The 25,807-nt window shown below is 49.9% G+C and overlaps 8 protein-coding genes across 11 annotated transcripts; 4 read left to right on the top strand and 4 right to left on the bottom strand.

Moving 5' to 3' along the window:
• Positions 1 to 231: 231 nt before the first annotated feature.
• AAFC00_001889 (uncharacterized protein) lies at positions 232 to 1,665 on the top strand (the record flags this gene model as incomplete). Of its 2 annotated transcripts, XM_069347959.1 has the most annotated exons (5): positions 232 to 248; positions 313 to 436; positions 496 to 594; positions 649 to 767; positions 819 to 1,665. In XM_069347959.1, the coding sequence occupies 5 exons, from the start codon at positions 232 to 234 to the stop codon at positions 1,663 to 1,665; spliced, it is 1,206 nt and encodes a 401-aa protein (XP_069204659.1). The 2 variants fall into 2 exon arrangements, with proteins under 2 accessions (XP_069204659.1, XP_069204658.1); XM_069341148.1 differs by having other exon boundaries at positions 496 to 767.
• A 2,089-nt stretch (positions 1,666 to 3,754) lies between these two features.
• On the bottom strand, positions 3,755 to 4,527 carry AAFC00_001888 (uncharacterized protein; the record flags this gene model as incomplete). Its single annotated transcript, XM_069341147.1, has 2 exons — positions 3,755 to 3,884; positions 3,938 to 4,527. The coding sequence occupies 2 exons, from the start codon at positions 4,525 to 4,527 to the stop codon at positions 3,755 to 3,757; spliced, it is 720 nt and encodes a 239-aa protein (XP_069204657.1).
• Positions 4,528 to 5,659: 1,132 nt separating this feature from the next.
• Positions 5,660 to 6,901, top strand: AAFC00_001887 (uncharacterized protein; the record flags this gene model as incomplete). Its single annotated transcript, XM_069341146.1, has 3 exons — positions 5,660 to 5,906; positions 5,956 to 6,245; positions 6,302 to 6,901. The coding sequence occupies 3 exons, from the start codon at positions 5,660 to 5,662 to the stop codon at positions 6,899 to 6,901; spliced, it is 1,137 nt and encodes a 378-aa protein (XP_069204656.1).
• Positions 6,902 to 10,076: 3,175 nt separating this feature from the next.
• Positions 10,077 to 12,389, bottom strand: AAFC00_001886 (uncharacterized protein; the record flags this gene model as incomplete). Its single annotated transcript, XM_069341145.1, has 1 exon — positions 10,077 to 12,389. The coding sequence occupies one exon, from the start codon at positions 12,387 to 12,389 to the stop codon at positions 10,077 to 10,079; it is 2,313 nt and encodes a 770-aa protein (XP_069204655.1).
• Positions 12,390 to 12,694: 305 nt separating this feature from the next.
• On the bottom strand, positions 12,695 to 15,563 carry AAFC00_001885 (uncharacterized protein; the record flags this gene model as incomplete). The annotated part of the gene is made up of 6 exons (XM_069341144.1): positions 12,695 to 13,582; positions 13,638 to 13,992; positions 14,051 to 14,454; positions 14,523 to 14,882; positions 14,945 to 15,012; positions 15,065 to 15,563. 6 exons carry the CDS (start codon positions 15,561 to 15,563, stop codon positions 12,695 to 12,697), a joined length of 2,574 nt encoding a protein of 857 aa, XP_069204654.1.
• A 453-nt stretch (positions 15,564 to 16,016) lies between these two features.
• AAFC00_001884 (uncharacterized protein) lies at positions 16,017 to 16,684 on the top strand (the record flags this gene model as incomplete). The annotated part of the gene is made up of 3 exons (XM_069341143.1): positions 16,017 to 16,080; positions 16,147 to 16,323; positions 16,383 to 16,684. The coding sequence occupies 3 exons, from the start codon at positions 16,017 to 16,019 to the stop codon at positions 16,682 to 16,684; spliced, it is 543 nt and encodes a 180-aa protein (XP_069204653.1).
• A 1,262-nt stretch (positions 16,685 to 17,946) lies between these two features.
• On the bottom strand, positions 17,947 to 20,191 carry AAFC00_001883 (uncharacterized protein; the record flags this gene model as incomplete). The annotated part of the gene is made up of 3 exons (XM_069341142.1): positions 17,947 to 17,963; positions 18,043 to 19,272; positions 19,333 to 20,191. The coding sequence occupies 3 exons, from the start codon at positions 20,189 to 20,191 to the stop codon at positions 17,947 to 17,949; spliced, it is 2,106 nt and encodes a 701-aa protein (XP_069204652.1).
• An 852-nt stretch (positions 20,192 to 21,043) lies between these two features.
• Positions 21,044 to 22,224, top strand: AAFC00_001882 (uncharacterized protein; the record flags this gene model as incomplete). 3 transcript variants are annotated; one of them, XM_069341141.1, is made up of 3 exons in its annotated part: positions 21,044 to 21,471; positions 21,553 to 22,030; positions 22,126 to 22,161. In XM_069341141.1, 3 exons carry the CDS (start codon positions 21,044 to 21,046, stop codon positions 22,159 to 22,161), a joined length of 942 nt encoding a protein of 313 aa, XP_069204651.1. The 3 variants fall into 3 exon arrangements, with proteins under 3 accessions (XP_069204651.1, XP_069204649.1, XP_069204650.1); XM_069341139.1 differs by lacking the exon at positions 22,126 to 22,161 and adding an exon at positions 22,186 to 22,224 and having other exon boundaries at positions 21,167 to 21,471; XM_069341140.1 differs by having other exon boundaries at positions 21,167 to 21,471.
• Between the last annotated feature and the right edge of the window lie 3,583 nt (positions 22,225 to 25,807).

Genomic DNA, 25,807 nt, shown 5'->3' with positions numbered 1-25,807 from the left:
TAATCGCGCGCGCCTTCCTTCCGTCCCCACGCTTTGCATCACCGCACTCGGCAGTCGCAATCTGGAATACGAGAATCGCACACCTCTGGACCTCTATATACCTTACCCATCTTCACCATAAGAGCATCGAGTGACGTAGTCAGCAGAGGTTGATCGACATATATCTGCCACTCACAGTTTCTCGTCGCCAGGCTTCGACTCTTCCGCTCCAGTGGTTGGTGGCTGGTGGCAATGAGTGACCTGGACAAGTAAGAGCGCACACGACACACAATCCTGCTGGTCAGTGGCAAGAGTAATCTGATTGTTCTATAGAGCCATTGCGCAACTTCGTGCATGCCGTCCTATTCCAGAGATCCAAGTACGCGAAGTCTGTTACAAGGCACGCGAGCTTCTTATAGAGGAGGGAAATGTCGTCGCCGTGAATGCGCCTGTGACGGTACGATGCAGCTCTTTCCTGCTTTCCGGTGTCCACAGACTAATGCATAATGACTGTAGATATGTGGGGATATTCATGGCCAGTTTCATGATCTAATGGAATTGTTTCGTGTCGGTGGTGATGTGCCGGACACAAATTATCTTTTCATGGGTGACTTTGTCGACCGTGGATTCTATTCGCTCGAATCTTTTCTACTTTTACTCTGTTTAAAGGTCCGCTACCCGGATCGCATCACACTGATCAGAGGCAATCATGAATCACGACAGATCACGACTGTATACGGCTTTTACGACGAATGCATGAGGAAATACGGTAGCGCCAACGTTTGGAGGTGGGTTCGGGTGTCTTCGTCCCTGCTTTTGTATCGACTGACTTTCAGCAGATATTGTTGTGATGTTTTCGATTACCTTGCGCTGGGAGCTCTGGTCACGGGTGCTGCGTCACAACTAGAAGATGTGAATGCAGAGCTTCCCCCTGAATCGGAATCCAACATCATCAGGGATCTTGATGAAATTGAGATCGAAATCCTAAACTCTAACAACCAAGTCATGAACCGCTTCCCTCGAGCAAGGCCATCAATCGAAAATGGCCCGCCAGCATCTTCTGCCGGATCACAGAGTCCACAGTCTCGCACAGGTCCAGCTGGAACAGGCGCAACTTCAAGCAGCAACGGTTCCGGCTCGAACCCTGGCGGTTCAGTACTATGCGTCCACGGCGGTTTGAGCCCCTTGATCGACACGATCGATAAGATCCGACTCATTGATCGCAAGCAAGAGGTCCCCCACGAAGGCGCTATGTGCGACTTACTATGGTCCGACCCTGACGAAATAGATGGATGGGGACTTTCACCCCGCGGCGCAGGCTTCCTCTTCGGCGCCGACATCGTCAAACACTTCAACCACAAAAACGACATCAGTCTCATTGCCCGAGCGCATCAGCTCGTCATGGAGGGTTTCAAAGAGATGTTTGACAATTCCATTGTGACCGTGTGGTCAGCGCCAAACTACTGCTACAGATGCGGCAACGTTGCCGCTATCCTTGAGCTCAGCGAGAACGGCAGTAATGGTGGGTACGCTCCTCGCACCAACGGCGACGCGTCTAGATCGTTAGGCCTCAGAGACCAGGGGCAGAAGACTGGACCCGGAAGGCGCTATCGTGTCTTCGAGGCTGCGCCCCAAGACAGCAGAGGCATGCCCGCAAAGAAGCCAGTTGCAGATTATTTCCTGTAGTTGGACGAACCGAAAAGAACGATATTCTCAAGGAAGTAAACAAAAGAGACGACAAAAAAGCAATGACACTGGAAAGGCCGTTTGCCTTTTCGCATCTTACCACCATACCACATACATCCACTAGATACCCCCATACGTACAGAACCCGTAACGTACAACCTCTTTATATTCATCCATACATGCTAATTTGACCTTCTGTGTTGCTCTGATGTGACGGTGCGTCCGAAGGTGGTGGCAAACTTGCAAGGACCTGCTGGGTGAAAAGTGCGCACCAAAGACCGAATCCGATGACGATCATGGGTAACAGGAAATCTCACTGCATGACAGCAAACGACCTTTGCATGCTCGACTATTACCAGGGACCACTCATTTTCACTATCGCTCATCAGAGTAAACAGGCATAATAAGACGCCGCCTCATCTTTGCCATTTGAAGAACGTGTATAGAGACTATACCCCGGCAACCGCCATAGCTTCGCAGATCCTCGAGGGGACGTTGAGGGCCCTTTTTGGAGCCTTGAAAATAAGAACATGGCCATACCGCAGAGTCGTAGCCCCTCGATGCCAGATACGACGGAGAGCATTGGAGACTAGCCTCGTTTCGGCCTTTTCCTTCGTACGACAAAGCTGTAGTACATACAACAACAATGATAACAAAATGTCTCAGGTAAGGTCGTACACCTCCTGCCGGAAGGAAGATCCAGTAGCCTGGTTGTGCAGGTTTCGGATTGAACCAATGGGTCGATCAAAGTACCCGGTTGGCCTCGAGAAAGTTTGCTTCTTTTCACCTTTGCCTTGTACATCTTTACTTGGTCGAAAACACCTTTGGATTTCTCTTTTGCGGAAGAAATAAAATAGTCCAGTCTCGCGGTTACGAAGAACAAGACAGGATGTTGAGATTGCAACCAGTGTTGCCTATGGCGATCAAGAAGGATTTGGATCCCAAGACGCCTTTGGCCGAGGAGTAAGTCGGATGCAATGGATGATGATGATGTTGTGATGATGAGAAGCGTAAGTGTCAGAGCTGATATGGGTATTCGGGCATAGCTCCAAATTACCCGCCGTCCTTGTCAGAGACGCGTGGATGCCAGCAAAAGGAAGTCGGCCGCGTCTCGAAGGTTATCCTTCTGCTCCACGTCCAGGTCTCTGTTCTTGCCGCGATCCACCCTCTATTACATTACCGCCGCCGGCGGTGCCTGTCGACGGGGATGAACCAATTGGCATCGAGATTCGTGAGTAATGTCGTCAACCTCGTTAGTCACGCTGCTGGAATTGACAACTTGGTTAGTGCGGCATGCATTGACTGTTTTTCCTGGGCTTCAGCCAATCAAGGTCAATTGCAGACAGGTATCATCCACACAAGTCGTTGCGAATGGTGGTGTGGAGAACCTAGCCTGGAAGATGTTCTATGTCTTCGTGTCCGGTAGCGATCCTAGTTTGCCGGTGCTAGTCGTTGGTGAGACTACGACCAGCGTTCAGAGGGCCTATCAGAGTGTCTTGAGGATCTTGGCTTTAATGCCAGACGATTACGATCAGACGGTCGGGTTTCGTGATACTCTGCCTACAACTAGCACTTCTATATATCCGCATTCCTTAGCCGCTGGCGGTAATGTCTGCACAGCTTGTGGAAGGGTACGTTGCGGCTGGATACCAGTCTGACACGAGTGGACGATCTTGTCGTACGTGTACCTCGACGTTGCCAGAACGATGTTGGCCGGGAGGCATCAAGGACGTATTCTATGTGCCCGATAAGAAGGGGTTAAGAGCTCGAGATATCGAGATAGATCTGGTTTTTGACAATTTGGACTGTGTTTGTCCCTATTCCAAGTCGACTACAATGGACAAGCAATCTCTTGTCAAGGCTGTTGTCGTTCACTTCGAATCCGGATCCTAGGTGTACACACGTTCCATAGGAGATGTGGTCATATGCGGATGCCGGGCTACACTGGATATCTAAGATGTGTCTAATTGCATCTCACTCGTTATACTCGGGCTCGTTGGCTTTGAGTAGCCTGGATGAATTCAAAACATCGCCTACGTCGTAGGCGTTGGCAGACCAGTCACTGACCTACATGACGCTTTTCCAACATTCAGGCCTTCGACGCTTCGATCATCTTTTTCGCCATCTCAGGCAAGGTCTTAGCAAGGACATCCATCTCCACCCCGAAGATCTCGGCGCAGCTTTCCTTCTCATAGACTGAGCAGTACGCACCCTTGAACCTGCGACAAGTAAGTAGGAGAGACAAAACGAAAAGTACAAAGAAATATCATACCCAACCATTTTCGCAGAGCTTACATCCCAGTAGTGCGCTGCAGCGAACCACTTCTCATCCTCCTTCGCGAACGAGTCAATTATGGGTTGATACGCAGCCAGAGCAGGTTTTGCTATGGCCTTGCCATCGCATGATTTGAAGTTTTCGAGAGGCATGTCGACCCCTGCATTGAGAAAGTACCCTCTAACCCTTTTAATATCTCCACTTGTGAAGCACCAGACAGTGAAGCCATCATGACGAAGCATCTCAATCGCCTCCTTGGCGCCTGGCCTTAGTTTCAGGTCCGAATATGTCGCGACAATGGCATCTCGCTCCTCATCGGTGGCGAATGATCTGGGGTCTTCAATGCCGGCCATCCAGAGCATGCGGTAAAACATTGCTTTGAACACGATGCCATACGGACAGTATCTGGATGACATTGAAAGGAACGTGAATTCGAGCTCAGCGCTCTCCATCCAGGAAAAGCCAAAAAGTCGAGGGGGGATGCCACGCTCGAGTAGTCGTGGGCCAATGTGTCGGTCAATGCCTTCGAAAAAGGCATCGTAGCTGACACAGGTACCGACTACATCGAAGACAACGTGTTTGCCCATTTTGGTGAAGGTAGCAAGGTGGATACAGCAAGAGCTGGGTTTGATCAATCAAGCTAGAAGATGATTGATTTGTATCTGCATACTCATTGAAGCTGGCAAGTGGTGTGAGCGAGTTGATGTCGCTGAGGTACGTTTGATAAATCTATTGATCTCCACTATATGCACGCGATGCCTATCAGCGCTTGGCCGAGCGTTTGCCCTATGATAAGATCGGCCATATATCGAGAACCGTAGGGGCCGTGATAGGAACATTAAGAAGAAATTGAAGAGTAATGTGTTTGGTCTCTACCATTAGACTGGCATACCTACACGTTTAGCTTTCCAGGTGTAGCGATGCAGCAATTATCGTCCTTGTACGTAGTGCTGCAGGGTTGCATGTTCCGACTCTGCTACCTTCTGCACATCGAATCAAGCCACTCAAACGCGTGCGGAAGGCTTTCATGCACAGAGGTCATGGCTTCTATTGATGTTTACCATGTCTCGAACATTGTAACTATAGATCATCGCTGTATGTGCCATTCTGGCGAGGAAGTTGCGCTTGTTTTTTTCGGCATTTGTTAGGAGAGCCTGAGCATAATGCCAGAACCGGCGTCCTCCGGATGTCGTTATACCACCGACCGAGAAAATGCTTGACAAGGAAGCAGAGATTATGCCCTGGATCACTCTGTATTTTGTGCTTCGATCGCTTTTTCTAGTCTGGTGGTTGGCGAGACATTTGGGCGGGAGTGAAGTGTGGGGGACGCAGCTGATGCGGCATATTATTTTAGTCCGCACCCGGATTTAGATCTTCTTCCCTCGACACTCACGATATATTGGCTACAACTCTCATATCAAGCCCAGACTTCATGGAAGTGATCCGGGCTAATGAGACTATGAGTACATAGAACCCCATTGAATCCCGTTGAACCGATAGGGCGAATTAAATTGAAATGCTCACAAGCCCCTTATCGAAAGCCAGCCCAACTTGCTGCCTAGAGCGGCTTATATAACGAACCTATGATAAGACAAAACATATACAGACGAAGCTCATCGACTATATGTACAGTGTCCTCATTCCCGTAGAGAAGGATTCGTCTCAGTAGTGTTTCATTTCATGCAATAGAACGCACTACTAATAAAATGATTTCGAACGATGACGCGCCAATGCGCGGCTGGCATGCCGGTTCCAAATTCGACCGGTTCACATTGGCGTAGCAAGTTGGACGAATTGGATGATCTTCAGTCTACAGAAGTCTTGCCAGAGACAAGCGACGTTGTGATTATCGGCGGAGGTTATGCTGGAGTCGCTACTGCCTACCATCTGCTAGTGGCGGGCAGTGCGGCTTCAATCACAATCGTGGAAGCCCGTGGGCTCTGCTCAGGTGCAACCGGACGAAATGGTGGGTATAAAAGGGAGTTCTTATGCCGTATCGTCTGACGCTACCATAGGTGGCCACGTTCGTCCTGATCTTTACGGACACATTCCTCACTATATCGAGAGGGACGGATTGGACAAGGGGGTAGAGCTGGCTGAATTCGAGATTGCAAACCTCGCGGCTCTCAAGGAGGTCGTCCAGAAAGAGAACATCGATTGTGACTTCAGACTTACCAGAGTCACCGACGTGTGGTGTAATGAAGAATCTGTGGCCATGGTAAAAGGAGTATATGATGCAATGGTAAGTCACAATTTAGATTATATGAATGACGTTCAGGTGATCGCAGGTGAAGATACTCCAGGGGTAAGTGTGACCATGTGAACGATACAAATATAGAAAATCTTTTGAAAGGGACACAGATCACCGGGGTCACGAACGCAAAGGTCTGTGCAACCTACACAGCTGCGACAATGTCCCCTTACAAGTTCATCATGCACTTGGTTCACATCTTGCGCAAACGTGGGGTCAGCATCCAAGCGTACACACCGGTCAACCTTGTCAGAACTACCGAAAATGGTACCCATGAAGTATGTACGGCACGCGGTACCATTCGGGCTGGCAAGATTGTGTATGCGACGAATGCTTATACAAAGGCACTTCTTCCCGAATATGCCGGAAACATCATTCCGTGTAAAGGCATATGTTGTCATATTGCCGTGCCGCCGGGGACATCGGCTCCGTTGCTTCACACCTCCTTCATCGTATACGAGCCTGGAGATCCTAGTGTCTGCAGCTACCTCATCCAGTGTCCTGATGGCGGGATCATCGTCGGCGGCGCTAAGGACATCTTCCGACGTTACCGCAATCAATGGTATGACAACACAGACGATAGTTGCTTGATAGATTCAGCAAAGGACTACTATCAAGACTTCATGCAGAAAAACTTCAGAGGATGGGAGGGCAGTGGTGCCGCAATAAAGCATATGGACAGGCGTCATGGGATACTCCTTCGACTCTAACTCACACGTTGGGAACATCCCCAAGAAACCTGACCAGTTCACCATTTCAGGGTTCAATGGCCACGGTATGCCGGTGATATGGCTTGCAGCAAAAGGGGTGGCTGAAATGCTTCATTCCGGCAAGCTGTTCGAGGAGACTTCTGTTCCAAAGATACTCAAAACAACCCAAGTCAGAATCGACAGAGCACAGGTTGGGCCTGGGGGGGAGACATTTTGGCTAGCTAAGTATCGAGCGATAATGCCGATATTCTGTGTTGCAGACAATATAGATCCGTAGTATGATGCTGTTGACCTAGGAGGTGGCTGCGCGATCTTCAATATAGTCCTCTGTGAACTCGTAAGCTTCACGAATAAACAAGACTCGAGGTCCCGTCTCATGTTCTACGCGTAATGTCAAGGCCGATAGATGTTGTGCTGTGACATGTAGTACGAAGGATAGAAAGAATTGATCCGCGAGTGAGGCGACTTGGCATTGCAGGTGTACGTGCGACAGGCAGGGCTTCCAGATGAACTCTAGTGTGACCACAGATGTCCAGAACGTGGTGTCTGCTCTTGTCTTGGTCAAGTGTGTCAATCAGGAGGGTGCGAAGCGGTTCCAACACCGGGTATAGGTATCAAATAGACCGAGTGATCGACAATTGAGGCATACGGCTCGATAGTATATGCAGGATATCCGTCCAAGTGGTTTCTCTTCGATAGTGAATAAGACGTATAAATATGTTTGTCCCGAGGGCATTTTCACGGTCACGAACAAGCTCAAAACGAACATGCCATCGCCATCTTATGCACACTCTTTCGTCAACAGGAAAGCCTCAGGAGCAAGGGATTCTTGCGCTTGCACAAGGTACGAAGCAAGCGCTTACGGGACTTACGATATCCATATGATACTGCACAAAAATCCAGAGCATTTCGTTCAACACGCCACGCGTGTCTTCCCATTTCCCGCTGAGATGTCAAATCAACGCATAACTGGACGCACCTTCGTCGTCAGGCACCAGACCGAAGATTCGCCGCCTGAGAAATACGGCCGGGCGTATCTGCTTCATCGAAAGTATCTGGTAGAAATTTTAGCAATCGAGGGTCAGGATTGCTCGGAATCGGAGGTCATGACAGGAGAATGGTCAGCAAGTCTTGGCTGCGCTCTGGCAAGCTTGTCAAATGTCATCACCAATGCGAAACCTCGTCTAAATAGACGACAAGGGGACAGACCATTGCAGGCGCGAGATCTTGCAGCTTTCGAGAGGGCATGTTCCATGTGTGGGAAGCCCCGGGAGTAAGGTTACACACAATGCATCAGTACCGATCACAGATTCCCGATGTCCCCGACAGTAGCCCAGAGACTAGAAATGCTTCGAATAAGAGAGCCGGACCATCTGTTCTTCGCACGGTCTGATAAGGAGAGCGGGAAGATCCCGAATCGATCCCCCAGATGAAATATCAGAATGGTTCATGAGGTCGAGAACGCGGTCTGAGGTTAGGGGTTCGAGTGGCCAGCTTCGGGTGCCAAGAAAGTCACAGAGCTTGACTTCCTCATTGTCTTAGCCACGGAAATTGGACTTCATAGTCGTCCAGCATATGCACTCGTAGGTCACACACTCATGCAATCAACCGCGTTTGCTAGCTAGTGCATCAGACCATTTGGTTATCCAAACTCAATCAGTTTCTGGCTTCTGCATCTAGACCAGCATGCTCTGATCCAATAGCTTTAACGATGACTGACCCGCATATCTCACCTCAGCTTGACTCGTAATCATCCCTTTCTGTATCATGATAACATGGTAATAGGTCTAGCTCCCATTGCGATGGGTCAGGGATAGTCGAGCCATCGTACCACTAGCCCCCAAGTAGAGTGCGACAGGTGGGTTGCCTGAAGATCCTTTATATTCGTCACTTGCGTCAGAACAGCTTGACCTCGTAACATAAAACATCAGCAAGCCATGGGTTCCATCGATTGCCTTTGGAGAACACTATTCTCTCCTAGACTCGAGACTTGTAGGCAGGAGACATGAGTAAAATCAGCAAGCCACCGCCACAACGCCATGGGCATTTGCGAAGGACTACAAGGACCGGTCCATCTCCCAATGAAACGACAATCGTGAATTTTCTCAAACGTACTCCTAATCCTGCGAGTCTCACATGCCGATGTTTACAGTCACCAGCATCAGAAAGGCCAGACACTTGTGCAGACACACTTGCACTGCTCGAACAAGAGATTCTCCAGACAGCGTCGCAAATATTCCATCCCCGCCATGGTCCTTTCGAGATCTCCTATAAACTCGTAGGGGTCCGACGAGAACGCTTCCAAGGCTTCGGATTCTATACTGCTGGTTCGCTCCAATACGACTACTCCTACGGCCCCCGTTACTTGCTGTACAAATGCGAGCTAATAGGCATCCATCAATCTCGACCATGCTCAACCGGATCGACAGACTCATCATCAGACCTCGCTAGCATTCCCGAGTTCGAATCCTTTCGTCGCAAAGGCTCCGATCTAACTGCCACCAGTGAAGAGCTAAACGCCTTTCTCCCTGACCGCAGAGGCTCACCAGTAAGCGACATCTTCGACGAGCTTGTCATCATCAGCAGCGAGACTGCGAACTCTCGTCTTTTCGCACTGCAGAGCTTATGCAACATTACGCGTGCCTCGAAGGCTAATCGGGTCTCCACCGGAAGACTGCCTTTGGAGTCTGAGTCGTTCCGGAGATTCGAGAATCATTGTTCGGCCTGCGGTTTGAAGAGATCGTCATGACATTCGGTTCGACATGTTGTCTGGCTGATGATGTTCATGGAGGATTCGCTTCTTTTCGCCTCTTTCGTAGTACGCTTCGTCTTTCAAGCTTTGTTTGCAGGCGTATCCTCACAATAGCCACGTCCGAAGAGTACATACCCCGTTTTTGCAATGTCTGAATCGAGCATCTAGCTACTATAGCTATCGCACATCTTCTTTTCGTAATTCATAACTCTAGCAAAGTGGGTATATCAAATACAAATATCGAGCCTGATCGCAATCAAATTGCTCGTTAACAGCGAGAGCGTACTCAACCTCCATACATGCCACGTGCAGGGCCGGAAAATCCCGACCGGCATATGCTTCTCATTCCATTTGAGAAGGATACACAAATGCTTCCATCAGGTTTCCTCTAACCATCGTCTTGCCTTCGCCTAAACCCTGCAATCAACACCTCTCGAAAACGCGATACAGCCCCTTGAGATCAGCGACCTCAACAACGCCCCTCCTGAGTGCCTTTGTGGCAACCAATCTCTGTCTGAACGCTGGGAACAGTATGTTTTCTATGCACCGCTCGAGCCTGTATCTTTTCTTGTCTAGCTCGAGAGACTCCGCTTGGTGCTGGTCCTTTTGTGTTGAATTCGTTTCTTCACTGTTGTTTTCTGTGGCTTCTGCCCCGCCGCTATTGCTGCTGAGAATGTTCTTGGGGCTGGAAGGAATACCTTCCGGAGCGTAGAAAGCAGCAAGTTCTCTCAGGAAAGACTCGAAACATTTCTTCTCGTTGTCCCAGTCTACGTGCGGACCTAGTCGTAACAGAAAGCTAGGTAGTTTGCTCATCGACGGCATGTAGCCTTTCAAAAGCAACGGTATGGCCAGCAGTTCTCCCTCTTCGTTGATTTCGAGGCAGAAATACTCGCGCAGCATTTCTCTGCTCGCCATGAGCTGGTCTCGGGTGAACTCGACGACTTCGTTCCAGTCTGGTGGCTCCATGTCTGCGGATGAATCATATCGAGCAGCTTCGACCTCTATGGCTATCTTTAATAGTTCTCGGAGGTCCAGAGGGGATCTGAAACGGATGGATCCGAAATTGGAGAAATCTGTGAGCCCGAGTTGGTAGAAGAATTCTGCAGATACCAAGCCGTAGTCGATGAGATAGAGTTTGACTCCGGATTGGATGGCCGCGATGCGCCGGGACGAACTGCTGTCGACCACGCCAACGAATGTATGGTTTGCGAAGACGTTGGCGAGGCCGTCGTGGAGTTCTGAGCGCACACTGGCACGCAGGTCTTTGATTGTTGTGAGGCGGACTATGGTGTGTTCCTTTTCTTGGTATTCGTATTCCATGTCACCGCTGCCAACGTTGACATTCAAATCTGTTGGGTGGGCATCATTGCCTAGGTGGCTTGGAGAAGGTACGGCTGGGGGCAACATGGAGGTAATCTTGCGTGCCCGTGAGTCCGTACGCACAAGATTGTTCTCGTATGGTTTCTGTGCGGCTTTGGGTGTTCGCGGTACATTTGGAGTATCTGTTTGTGAGCCTGGAGATGCAATGGACATGCTTGACTGGGTATGTAGACCTGGTGTAGTGGTTTTCTTCGGGCCCAGCAGACTTTGTGTCATGAATGTTCGGCTGGTGTCTACTTTACCCAGCCGCTCACGCACCTCTTCACAGATGACCTCTATGATCTCTTCTTCATTCAAGAAGTTCACCTCGCGCTTCGTGGGATGGACGTTGACATCTACTCTTGCTGGGTCGATCTGCAGGCTTAGGTAGATGAACGGATGACCACCTTTTGGCAGAAAAGTTGCATACGTATGCTCAAGCGCTTTCTTGATTGCTGTAGAATCAACAGATCTGTGGTTGATAAACAGCAATAGCGTCGTCTTCTTGCTATGGTAGTTGGCATTGCTGATCAGTCCGTTTGACTTGAAACCCCAACGCTCGTTGGCAGCCTCAAAAGGTATAAGTTCATTCGCAACCTGACTATTGTGGATCAGTCTGATGCGATCCAGTTCGCTCGCATTGCTCGGAACCGCCAGTCCCAGCCCAGACTCGCCGTGTTTTTTGCAAGAGAAAGCGACGTTCTTGCAGTGCACGGCATATCTTCCCACAACATCAAGAATGCGAGCATACTCTTCGCTAGGAGATCGAAAAGCTCGTCGGCGTGTAGGCACATTATAGAACAAATCCTCGACACTGATTTGGGTGCCTTGCCTACCAGCACAAGGCTTGGGATCTGCAGACTGCCCCGGCTTGTTAGGTGTGAGCTTTTCCTCGATATAGTACGCCTTCCAAGCACAACTGCTCTCCATGGTCTTCGTAGTCACAGTCAAATGGGCAATGTGACTAATACTAGCCAGGGCCTCCCCTCGGAACCCAAATGTTTGGATAGACGACAAATCAGCAAACTCCTTGATTTTCGACGTCGTATGGCGTTGACACAGTATCGGCAAGTCATCCTTGTTGATCCCGTTGCCATTGTCAGTGATTTGCAAGAGTTTCGTCCCTCCATCCTTGACCAGGATCTCAAGGTTCGTGGCTCCAGCATCGACTGCATTCTCGATGAGCTCTTTCAAAGCGTTCCAAGGCGCCACAATGATCTCGCCCGCGGCGATTTTGTTCACTACATCTGCTGCTAAAGCTCGGATTGGAGGCGGTGGGCCTCTGGCAAATGCTTGAGCTGCTGTACGCTTTGCACCACGCGTCGAGGCAAGACTTGCGTCTTCTGTCGCCGACTCGACACCCTCCATAGCATCCATCCTGGATTATGTCGGAACGGCCTTGTCAGCGCTTTCGTCGATAATGCTATAAGTTGATGTTCTGCTGTGTGGTAAGGTGCGTGAGACGCGACGCGCATGACGTCAAAATTCGCGCGCACATGTGACCCAATTATATTGATACGCTTCCGGAATTTGTAATCTGCGCTCCTATCGACTTCAATGATAGAATATATGAAGGGTTCATCTATAGCAAGATGAAAAGGTGAGATTTGTGATTGGGCGCGCACAAGTGATGTCTCATTGGTAAAGTCGTCAAATTATATCGAAAATGTAACTAAACATATCTACCGATCATCCAATTCGAGCCCTTGGCTCATACTCCCATGAACTCTATGGGTTGTTCGCTCCTGAGATGGATCTTCACTTCTGGGACTTGAGAAATGATCGGTGGAATTCAGTCTCACATGGCCAATTCTTGTCATCTTTGACAATCCAAGTTTAGCGCCCACGTAGCCCGCAGTCTTTTTCATGATTTGCCACAACCGTTCTTGACCTTCCTTCAGCCCACTGTCATCACGTGGGTTCTCGTGTGCTTCTGCTTGGAATTGGTATTTCAGACAGTCTTTGACTGTGACTAGGCCGTGGAGTCGCCCCCGATGCTCGAGTAAAATGACACGCGGACCCAGTTTCTTGAATAACTCCATGGTTGTCTCTAGAGGGAGATGAGGATGAACAGAGATGGGCGTCTTGTCGATGAATCTGCAAAAGTCAATGGTCATATCACCACTAGTGTCGCCGTCGTCGTCGAAAGAGATGACAGGGGCAGGGGTTGTTGGTGTCATTGACGGATTCCTGCTGGCAGTGCTGTTGCCGGCGAATGAGCATTTTGCATGCATGGGCACGTGCCGCTCACGTTTCGCTCTATCGAGAGCATAGCGCAGTTCTGTCCTGCCAATGTACGCAACAAGGATCATTGACAAGTGATCTTCGACAATCGGAAAGCCGGAGAAAGTGTTGTCGTGAAGCAGCCGTTCCACTTCGCTGAAGCTCATGCCCGAGGTAGAGAGGCATTTGAGAGAAGACACTGATGTTGCGACTGTCGATACTGGTACGTTGAAGACGTGGTCTTCTTTGTTGTCAAGGAAAGGAAAGCCGCTGAACCAGATCATACGATCTGCTATGCCACCTTTGCCAAACCGCTCTGATACTGCTTTGGTCACGCCGACCACAATCTGTATATCTTCGTCAGTATTTCTCGGTCAAAATCAGAGGCACTGCTGCACGTACCATTGTTGGTAAGATATAGGTCAAAGCCCCAGTCAATTCGAACATGATCACAACGACCGAGACCGTGATATGCATGATACCGCTCAGAGCCGCGGCAGCCCCAAGGAAAGCATATGTGCCCGGGGTGATGCATGGTACATCTGGTGTGCAAGCAGCAAAATATGAGGAATTGGGATTGGCTTCATGGATGGCTTGCACAAGAATGCCCACCATGCGTCCAAACGATGCTCCGATAGCCATGCTTGGAACGAAGATGCCGGCTGGTACCTTGCATCCATATGAGATGATGACTAGGAATACGCGCAAGACTGTTGCGACAGCAAGAGAAAACACCATGTTCCAGCGATTCGAGCGGCTACAGAGTCAGTATGTGATATAAGAATTGCCATGTCAGCAGATCGGGGTCCACTCACTCGCAAACTTTGTCATAGTCATGGCCTCCTTCGCATTCCAAGAAAAGTATTTCCATACTCTCGGTCATATCGATGCGAAGGAATTTGTTGGGGTAGCAGACAATGGCGGTAAATGTTGCTAAGAGCGTAGCTTCCAAAATGGCGTATTTGGTTAGATATCGCTTTCTAAAGGCCTGGGCACGGAGGTTCCATTTGATGACGAAGGCGCCATACAAGCCACCAAAGATTCCTACGAGGATGTAGAAGGGCAATTCGAAGAAGTGCCATTCGCGATCGTACGAGACGGTAAACATAACAAGCTGGCCGGTGCGGAAGGGATTCATTGCTGCCAGTACTGCGGTGGCCACAAGAGCGCAGAAGTAGCTTCGCCACATTGTCTTCAAGGGGAAGTAATTCGACATTTCCTACGCGTTTATCAGCAAAGAGCCGCGGTTACGGTCAGGTCAGACTGGTGTGGGCCAGTGTGACTCACTTCGAGAGAAAACAAGACGCCTCCGATCGGACTGCCAAACGCAACGGCCACTCCAGCGGCAGCACAAGCGCTTAAAATCTCTCGCGTTTTGGCAGCATTTCTCTTATATTTGTCAAAAAATCTGGAGATAACATTGCCAACACAGACGGCATAATGTACGCTAGGTCCTTCTTTCCCCACTGACAGGCCCGAGGCGATGGCCAAGGGGAGACAAGTGGACTTGATGAGCAGAGTCCAAGACCCAAGAAAGCCTTTCATGACGAAGCCCGCGGAGATGCACTTGATCTCAGAGATACCCGAGCCGGCAGCATAAGGTGCGAAAGACTTTACCAATCTAGCAGAGGTGAAAGCGAAGGAAGTCTAGACAAGTCAGGAAGATGAGACGAGAGAGAAGGGGCAAGGTTGTTTGGCAGATGGCATACCGAGAATATAATGTACAATACATAGTTTACAAGAGTATGTGAGCTCCACGGATGCCATTCTTCGCAGCCTACAGGAGCCGTCAGCATTATGGCCTCTGCTACAAGGCATGCCAGACTGACCGTCTTCAGCGCCCCAACAGCAAAAGCTCTCGTTGAGGTAGAATGCAGTGGTACAGTATCCCAGCTTGATGTCGCTCAACCATTCTGTTATAATGTTCAAGCAGGCAGCTATCAAGCCGATGGCTATGCCGACCAGGCTGACCACAATCCACGCTTGACCTGCATCATAGCTCTCCCATAGCTTTCGTCGCCACGCGCCGCCTGGTCCTCTCCCAGACTCATTGCTGAGGTTCAGTAGCCTTGTTGTCTTTCGTCGTTGCTGCTCACGAGCGGCGTCGCGCACCCAATCTATGGTGGTGAAATCCTCGTAGCGCTTGATTTCATCAATTTCTTCGGCAACAACTTGGTCTTCCGGATTGACGTCTTGGACATGGCCCTCTTCGACAACGCTGAGGGTGGTAATTCGACGATTCAGAGAGCTCCTTCCTGAAAGACTGGTCCCGAGTGATGGTCGTCTAGGTATAGGAGGAGTCGGCATGGAACTCGAGACTCCACTCATTGTTGCTTCCCTTGTCGGGTTTACCGAGCCATTCGATCAATTACTGTACAGCACTACTTCTCGGCAGTGCGCGTCTCCTTGCGCAGCGACATCAGCTATGATGTGGACATGTATCGGCTGTCATCTGATAATAGGGTCATATCGGGGTACTGTAGCCACGGCTTGACTTCGGAATGAAGGGGAAGGAGAGACGCGCCTTCCTCGAGCAGACGCGACGTAAGACCCTGTCCTTGCGCTTTTGTGCTCGTTCTTTCCATATACCGTATATGCACTTGCACTTTTGAGCTCCCTCGGCTCTCTCATTCCAGCGTCACTCCAGTCACCACACCTTACTTCTTGATATTCTATACATCTCTGCATCTTTATGCTACTGCCTTTGCAATCTGTGACTTCATCAGATCAGCCTCTTGTTATCTTCTGAAATCACAGCTAGAAACAGTGGAATACAGAATAATGCCTTACAACAACACCCCAATCACCCCCACGGCTGAGATAACAGGCACCGTGTCGCTACCACGTGAGCTTCCCTGCATCTACTTGATGTTTCTCCTATTGTATACAACCGCTGACTCTCCCTGTATAGTGGCGCGTGTCAAGAAGATCATTCATGCCGATGAAGATATAGCCAACTGCTCTAACAATGCCGCCTTTGCCATAACCATTGCGACGGAACAGTTCCTGCAATATCTCGTCGAGCAAACCCACAATGTCGTCAAGTCAGAACGCAAGCAGCGCCGCAACATCCAATACCGCGATGTTGGTAAGTCACACGAAAGAATGGTCTGTGATTGTCAAGCATGCACTAATTACTATTACCAGCCGGAGCTGTGTCGAGAGTCGATAACCTCGAATTTCTGACTGATGTTGTGCCAAAGACAATGACCTACAAGGAGTACAAGGCCAAGAAAGCCAAGGAAGAAGCAAATGGAAAGACGAACGGTCAGACGAAGCTGACCAATGGCACCAAGAGTACTAATGGTGTCAATGGTCTCGCCCATACCTCTACTCTTTCTGTTCTTCCTGCCTCCGCGGCTGCTCCTGCTTCCCTCGGTCCCCAAGCAGACGAGATGGACGTCGACCGAGACGAGCTGGCTCAAGGACACGAGGGAAACGCAACATGAGATTTGTCATCTGGTTATCGTCCACTGCACAGCTCGTCTGGCGATCATATGCCTCGCACACACCCGTACATGGTGTGACACAGTAATCGTGTATGACCTACCTTCTTACTCGACAGACAGAGCTTGACCTCGACCTCGATCTCACCAACCCTCGAACACCTCGTTCATCGGCACTCCTTGATTTATCAACCAGGACAAGGACAAGTGACGCGCGCCCACACCGACCAAAGACGAAAACTAGGGTACACTCTTCGCACTATCTGTTATGTCTTGTGACAGTTCTCCAAAAGGATCAATTTATCAACCTTCCACACACTACCCTTCGCGGGCTCACCGTGTCTGTTACCACCAAAAAAGGACAATCAACAACCAGTCTCATGAATGCTCCTTGAGACCAGTACCATACACGCGCACTGCACGAAAGAACAAGCTTGGGGTCCACCGCTCGGTTGCACTGAGCTGGGCATGGAGAAAGAGACAGTCAAGGAGCTTTTCCATACAGATGACTTGTTTCTCTTCACGGTGGATCAATGCAGACTTCGAATAGGAGTTCACTTAGTCTGGATGATCCCATAAGCTCTTCCGAGTCGGTCTTTGACAGGCGCTGATGAGGGTCTGGAACATAAGGCTGAAAGAAAGAAAGCCTCAGAAAGTGGTATACATCAACATGCCTCCTATCATCCGAGGCGCTGTCTTCATCAGGACTCAAAGCCGAGAGAAGCAAAGCAAGAACGCCAAGGTTCGGCATGATCCTTTACAATAGTTGTAGTCTTCATATTTTGTACAAGAGTATGCTAGGAAATTCGCTACAAACGCTGCTTGCTTATCCCGCTGCTCCCCACTGCCGTTGCCGTGGAGTGGCTTTCATTACTGCCACCACCACCACTACTACTCCTCAGCTCTCCTCTCTCATCCGCTCCGTGTATATGTACTGCAAAGGCAAGGCGCGGATCTAGTCTATAGATCTTCTCTTCGATCGGTGTTGGGACTAATGTTAGGAAGGTTTATTTCATGTTTGTTTTCTTGTTTCTCTTTTGTTTTCGTTTTTGCTTATCTTCTAATGATAATGCTGTTGATGGAGGGTCGTAGGAGGTTGAGGATGGAAAGTGAAATTAAAGATAAAAGCAGACAGCGTTTCAGATTCGTTCTTCTCGTTCGGTGGGGGGAAAGTGGTAGGAAGCAGGCAGGGTGTGTAGAACGCAGTGATGTGCTTTTCTTCTCTCCGCTTCTCGCATCTTCCTGGGGTTCTGTGTTTTATGCGTTTAGAAGTTCATTAGATCTGTATTGAGAAGAGAGATTAGCAAGTTTTCATTGAGAGAAGGGAGGAGGGGATAGAAAAATGAAAAAATAAAACTTACCTCTTCCGAACAGCGCTCTCTTGGTCCAATCCATAGCGAGCAAGATCCTAGTCCTCAGACTGACACTCTGGGCAAAGTAAACGCTGCGCCAGAGATAAACAGCGACCAATCCACCTCCGAAGCTCAAGCCGTTGAAGTCGAAAATGGCCGCATTGCCAATGTAGGCCAGCGATCCCATGTGTCGGTACTCAAATGCCTTGTAGACGGCCTCGTCGATGTCGCCGTAGTCGATCTGGTTGAGCTCCATTGCGGCGCTGGTCTGCGCAAGCTTGTTGAGTTTCTTGCCGAGATACACTCCTTGCTGGTTGGCGCGCTGAGCGGTTGCGGGCAACGAGGTCAATTTGCTGTCGATTTGTTTGAGGAGTTCTTGGAGTTCAGAGAAGTCGAGAGTGCCGCTCTTGTCCTTGTCGTATTGCTCGAACAGACGGTCCAGACGCTTCAAGTGGTCGGAGGCTTGCGGGAAGCGAGATTTGACGCGCTTGGCCACGTGTCGCCAGTCTGGGTAGCTGATCTTGAGCTCGTCGGGGTTCTTACCCTTCTCCCATGCCAGTGTGCGTAGGAAACTAACGATGTTGTCCGAGACATTGTTCTGGACGGTCGAGCAGTCACCAATGGCGTACACATCACCAAGGGGCGCACCGGTGAGACGCAAGTGCGTATCCGTCTCGAGGGCGTGGAGGTTGTTTTGCTGGTCACCCAACTTCTTAGCCAGCTTCTTGCTGAACTCGGTCTGCGCTACTCCAGTAGACCACAAGCAGAAGCCCATTGGCAATTCCTTTGTGACAGTGTTTCCATCTTTGTCCTTTTGCGTGAAGAAAATTTTGTCGGGGTGAACTTCCTTGACGCGCGAGTTCGTGAGAACATCAACCTGGTCGTGGGCGAAGCGAGCTTCGGCAAACTTGGAGAGAGTCTCATCGTAGGTGTTTAGAATATGACCACGGCTCTGGATGACGTGAACAGAGATCTCGTTTCGGAGGATGCGAGGGTACATTCTGCAAAGATCCTCGTTGAGCATGTCGAAGAGCTCGGCGGCGAACTCAACACCGGTTGGGCCACCTCCACTCACGACAAAGGACAGAAGGCGTCTTCTCTCCTCATCGGGAGTGGTCGGTAGACTTGCGGTTTCGAGGTTGCGAACAATCTGGTTGCGGATGAGGCGGGCATCGGTAATGTCCTTGAGGAAGTGGCAGTTCTCGAGGCCCTTGACACCGTGCGGGTTGGTGGTGGATCCTGTGGTGATGATTAGCGAATGCTGTTTCTGCGGCAGACTTCATTCTGCTCCTGACTTACCGACTCCGATGACGAGCTTATCGTAAGGCAGGTAGAAGTGCTGCTTCTCGCCGTCCGGGCCAATCGACGAAACCTCGACGAGTTTGGCGGAAAAGTCAACATCCTCTGCCGTTCCCTTCAGGAAATGGCCAAAGACTCTTGCGACAATCCTCCTCACCGGCTCGACCAGAGATCTGATTTCCAGAGTGCCGACGGTAGCCGAAGGAAGCATGGGCGTGAAGAGGAAGTAGTTGGAGGGAGCGACGACGGTGACGTGGTAGTCATCCGGGTTCAATTGCTTGAGAAGAGCGACGCTGCCCCAGCCGGTACCCAGAATGACGAGCTTAGGCTTGTGCTTCTGCGCCTTCTTCTCGGGAGAGTCATCATCGTCAATCAGATGATCAACGATGGGAAGGTTCTTGGGGCCTCCTCTGCGTGGGTTCAACGCATATTCCGAGACATTGAGATCAATCAATGCCGAGTTCTCCTTGTAAGTCGAGGCGTCATAGGCGAAGAAGGCGAGAACAAGGACGAAAGAAGTCCCGACAAAGATGCCGAGAACAGTGAAGCCTTTCCAGAGAAAGCGCACAAGTCTAGACTTTTGGGCAGGAGCAGGGAGTGGGACTTCTGGTTTTGTGGAAGCAGCCCTGGTCTGGTTGGTGGAGAAGAAGGCGGAAGAGCGCCGCGCCCTGGTCAATTTGTTGTATATCGACGACGACGACGACGACGGCGATGACGATGCGGTGCGACGGATATGTAGACTTCGCACCGACTGAGACCGGGACAGAGCCCTACATTGGATTGTTGCTTGAGAGGATCTTGCCTGTATACCACGGAGCAGTGGTTGACCCCGACTGACTTGTCGCAGGGACGCCTGCATGCCTACTGTACGGTGAAGCTGTTTACCTATAGAGCAACACGGATGACGCGGGTATGTTGAGTCGGTGGGAAGTAGAGGAAGGCGAAGGGAAGAAGAGAGATAGTACCAATGGCAATCAACAACAACAGAACATGTCGCTTGACGGTAGTACTGACAAAACACAAGTCAGGAAGGAGAGAGATATCTGGAGTCGGTATGTACAGAGCAGAACAGTGAAAAACAAAAGATTCCCGCAACACTCGAATAACGGATCTAATAATGTACTAGTAATCGCTGGGAAGATGCATTTAACACGGTAGCGTAGCCAAAGCAGAGCCAGAGCGAAGCCAAATGGTGCTTTGGTGACGCAACGTTACAGCCCGTCATTGGCCGTGCCCGACTGATCCGTCCAGCTCGGTTTTTATCTCCTTGCCGCTTTTCCTCTTTCATGCTGATAATCTTGATAATCTTTCGATTCTATCTGATCCTGCATCGGCCCGTCTGTCGCACGACCAGATGCATTGCCGCCTCATATATTTTGCATGGCTGCACAGCGGCACTGCGTTGCATAAACGAAGATGAATCCGCAGCGATCTTCGGCGTTCTCTTCTTGAGTCACTGTGAGTCGGTCCGCTGGGTTCGTGTGACTCGAGCGATCGCTGCCGTGTGTTGGTTAGCCGTCCGCCCGACTGTCCACTACCACTTTCCTTATCTGGCGATAACGGATGTCGTGCCCTTTGACCACCTCGGTGTGGGGTGGGTGTGTGTATTCAAACATCGATGACACACAGTCCAACTCTTCCATAATCATAATATTCCTAGGTTCGCCAGCCTCTACACCTTTGTTTTAGCATTTTCATTTTTCATCTGTTTATGTTGCCTCGTAGAGCTGCTCGCTACCTTCGCACTGTCAATTCCTTGACATCCAAGTCTGTTCTATCATCGGACCCCGCACGAGCTTGCTCCCCGCTTCTGTCTCGTCTATCTCAAGTCAGGATGTCTTCAGCAATGAGCAAACGCATTGAAGGCAAGACTATTGTCATCACTGGTGCGAGTTCTGGTATTGGCCGCAGTATCGCATTCGAATTTGCCCGTACTGCCCCAGAGAACTTGAGACTCATCCTTACCGCAAGGCGTGTGGACACTCTCAAGCAAATCGCTGGAGAGATCACAAAAGAGGTCGGCGAGGGCGTGAAAGTGCTACCGGTCCAGTTGGATGTCAGCAAGCCTGAGGAGGTCAGCAACTTTGTGCCAAGTCTACCCGAGGAATGGAAAGACATTAATGTCCTCGTGAACAATGCGTAAGTCCTTGGCTATGTCTCTGCCTGCAAGAGCGGCCTTTCCTATCTTCCTCGGCGCGAAGGACAGCTGATCAGTAGCAGTGGTCTCGTCAAGGGCGTTGCTAAAGCCCCAGAGATCAAAGAGGAAGACATGAACATCATGTTCGCTACCAACGTCACTGGTCTAGTCAACATGACGCAAGCCATCCTTCCAACCTTCAAGGCTCGTGGCTCAGACGGCGGCGCTGGCGATATCATCAACGTCGGTTCTATTGCTGGTCGTGAGCCTTATCCCGGCGGTAGCATCTATTGCGCCACCAAGGCCGCGGTCCGAGCCTTCACCGATGCCATGAGACGCGAGCTCATTGCAACCCGGATCAGAGTGATCGAGATTGATCCTGGTCAAGTAGAGACCGAATTCTCTGTTGTCAGATTCTACGGTGACAAATCCGCTGCGGACAAGGTATACGAGGGATGTGAGCCCCTTACTCCAGACGATATCGCCGAGGTTGTTGTTTTTGCTGCAGGGAGGAGGGAGAATGTTGTTATTGCTGATACTCTCATCTTCCCTAACCACCAGGTAAGGCGCTCCTACGTTATCGTCTACAATTCGAGACGCCCCTGTCCAAATCCCTTTGTAGCCCCAAAATTTGTATCTGGTGCTGATTGGACTAGGCTGCGGCGACCGTCATGCACAAAAAGTCCGCTTAGACTTGAATCTAACTACTTTGCTAGGCTGGTGCTGGTGGCGCTATGTACAAGAAGCAGGTTTGATCAATCTAGAGCATATGCTAAACCACGAGACCGAAGAACGAAAATATCTCCTCTCATATCATTATCCAATCCTTCTAACTTGACTTTGTCTTGAGTTCCATTTGCATGTTCTGATTCTCTGCTCCTAGAGCATCACTGACAGCTTTGACGATTCTTCTTTCGAGTATACATGGACTATGTCAGTCAAACATGTGCGTGGCTAACACAAGCCAGATCGGCATAGCAGTCATCGAAAAGGATATTTGTCATTTGATGGTTGACCCCTGATGCCAAGCGCATTCACTTCGCTCATCCGCGTTCAATGTGAGAATTCCCGAGGCCATTCGATACCTCCCGTGGTGTTGGCGGGGTCAAATCAACGCCCTACACTGCCTGTCTCAAGTTGCGACAGACCGAGCAGTCTGCCCAGAAATCTTGCAAGTCAAGGCTCTGACTGGTAGCTCGCCCTCGAAACCAGCAGGCATAGCTTGGAGAGCGTTGACTATGCTTACTTCTGCCCCAGCAATCGAATTGGCCCATTCGCCCTGCACAAGTACCTCGTTCGATCCTTTCACCAACTCGGAATAGTGAAGTGTGTAGGAGGTGCTTTCATGTGTGTTTTTATTCACCCGGTTGATGGCTCTTCGCTTCCTTCGAACTTGAAAATTTGATGTCGTCTTGGAGGGAAATACCAGCGCAGCACATTTGGCATTATCCATAAGTATATGCTCGTCTGAGTTGATTGCTGTCGTGTCTCGTTGCACGATGTACTTGCGCCAAACGCACGAGCCGGACATGGTGATAGCAAAAAGAAGCAAGGAATCTCTCTGCTCGTCTTGAACTTGTGGATGGCTTTTGGTCATATTTTAAGTTAAAGTCATCATGCACTTCGACATGCTGCAGGATCCTCAAGACGGGCTCGTGATGTGACGAAGCTGCATGATTATGTACCCTTGGCTAATATATAGCATATGCTGACGGTGTGACCACCCAGATACACCAATCGGAAATCTTGTCTTTTCCCAAATCGCCAAGATGATAATGATCTCATTGCCTTATGCTGTAAGAGAGGAATTGGATCATCGGGTTTCTTTCTTGACCAGAGGAAACGGCCAGGACGAAGAAGTAGTTGCTGACATACACCCAGATCAGCATAGCTATGCTACGTCAGACGGACATCTACATGGCATAATGTAGCTCTATACTGATACAGTCCCGATGATTTTCAGATTATATTACTCTGTGAAATCCTATCTTGTATGAGAACCTACTAGTACCGCTCAAGCATTCTCTCATATTGTTTGCTGAACTCGAACCGCCCATGTGCTTGGGGCCTATATAGGAGTCTTCGATGTAACGCATCTGCATCAACTATAGACGGCATATCACGACATAAGACACGAGACATGTTCAAGCGATCCATATACCTCAATACCGATACAATGTTAGCAGCAGTCACATGCCATCCTCTGGTTCCAGGATCTATGTCTGCTAATACTCTTTTCCTCTTTCTGCTTTCTCTTTCATATGCTATAGACCAATTAGTCTCATGTCTATACTTTCGCATTCTGGACAACGATTTCGTCGTCATGGACGGCGACGGCGCCATGCGCCGTATGCCGTCACAAAGGTGGATCACGACGATGAGGTAGTAAGGCGTGATGTATACCATACACATGTTCAGCAGGACTAAATGAGAAAGTTGCGAATGCGACGCGCCAACACAAGTTCAAGTTCTCTTTCGGATTCCTATCTTACGAAATAACAAATGAGGACTGGCGTGTAACACAGTTCTGAATACCAACGAGATCTGGCTCGAGTCGTCGAGGAGCTTCTAGTACACTCATCTTTCACGAAAATCACCTACCGTAATAGAGACCAGAGACAGAACATATATATTCACGAACCATAGGTCAAGCAGCATTGCCTTCATAGACCACCCCTTTGATCATGACCGATCGATATGCAACCCAAGGAGACAAGAAATTGATGCGCAAGACGATGCCTTCTGACCAATCCATATATGAATACGAGAACGCCAATACTAACTCATTTGAGGATGGTGAGCATATGGACTGGGAAAGTCAAGAAGATGGCTCTGCGTACCCACACCAAGATCAGGGAGGCCAAGGTGTGCAAATGATTATCAGAAGCGACTCGGACAGCTCGATATATCCGTTACCGGCAAGAGGAACAAATTGGGTACCACCGTCATATCGACCCTTCGCAGAGATCCTGCGTACATCACATTTCTCAGAAGACATGAATGTGGCCAACGGTGGCATGGAGTATCGCCAAACAGCAGCGCGAGGTTCACAATTCATGTACCGTGATCCGAATGTGTCTCCGCCTTATATGATGAACACCAAGGGCATGGCAGCACAACCGGAGATAATGGGTCAAGCAATCCCACGGCATACAGACAAATCCGAAACCGACCATGTCGGTATCGAATATCTGATGCTTGCTGCATTCGCACGTGAAGCAGAAGAAGCAGCAGCTAGAGAAGTCGCAGCTACACGTCAAGTAGTGGCGAATCCCAGCATTTCAGAAGAGCCAAACGGATTTCACTACCTCGAGAACCAATTCTCACCACCAGCACCACCTCCTCACGTCTGTCAATGCCACACCATCCTCCCATCTCCAGCTCAAACCACTGACTCCGGCACCCAACATCCTCCCACAATGCTGAGCCCCCTCCCAGCTCATCTACCCAATGAAGCATTCCCAGCCTACGCCTTCGAGCGCGCTGAAGAGATCCTGCCCGTGCCTCCTTTCGCGGTCCCAAGCAGCAGGTATCTGAGGACGTTCATGTGCGAGTCTATCGATCCTTACCCCATCGATCCTGCTTTGTCCCGGTCTGAACCTCGAGCGTCGTGTGAACAACAACGGCAGCAGCAACGCACACTAGTCTCAAAACTTCTAATCGAAGAACTCGTCGTGCCCTCCCACGTTGCATTGCGCCAGACAGACCCAGTAGCCCCCGAACAACCACAAGCTGCACCAGCAAATGCAGAAATATCAACCATCCTCTGGCTCAGAAGCGCCTGGATGCCGACTCTGTCTCTGGCGAACAAGAGTCTGGCCAATCTAGTCTCGGACGAGAGAACTCCTGGGGTGCTTAGTCGGGTTTGGGCGGCGAAGAGGGCTGGCTCGTTGCCTGTTGGTGCTGAATCTGTTTTGGGTCATGTGTGCTCTGTTTGTGGGGGAAAGGACGGGTTGAGTTGAGGATCAGTAGTGGTGGTGGTGGGCTGGGGATGTGCGGGGAGGGAGGTATGAGGAAATTCGACCAATTGAATCAGGGGCTGGTGGAGAAATTTAGGATTTGGCTACTTGGTGTACTATGTGTTTGTGCTACAGGAGCTTTCCTATGGGGAATGCAGTTGGGATACTTTATTGGTTCTTGGATGGATATAGTGGCTCTTGAGGATTGCATGCTAGCAACAGAATGGTGCTGTGGACTTGACTAGTGTATGGACTTGGTTGGTGTTACGGCAGCTATACTCAGATAGTTGCCGGTCATGTAGCAGCTAGAAATCAAGTTTGTATGGCTCAGATATATTGTCGTGTGTCAAAGTCTACTCAATCCTGAAGATAAGGCATC

This window comes from Neodothiora populina (assembly GCF_041146345.1).
Source record: "Neodothiora populina strain CPC 39397 chromosome Unknown canker_contig_13, whole genome shotgun sequence".
Lineage (NCBI taxonomy): Eukaryota > Fungi > Ascomycota > Dothideomycetes > Dothideales > Dothioraceae > Neodothiora > Neodothiora populina.
The sequence above is the reverse complement of the archived record's forward strand: the minus strand, read 5'-3'. Positions and strand labels throughout refer to the sequence as shown.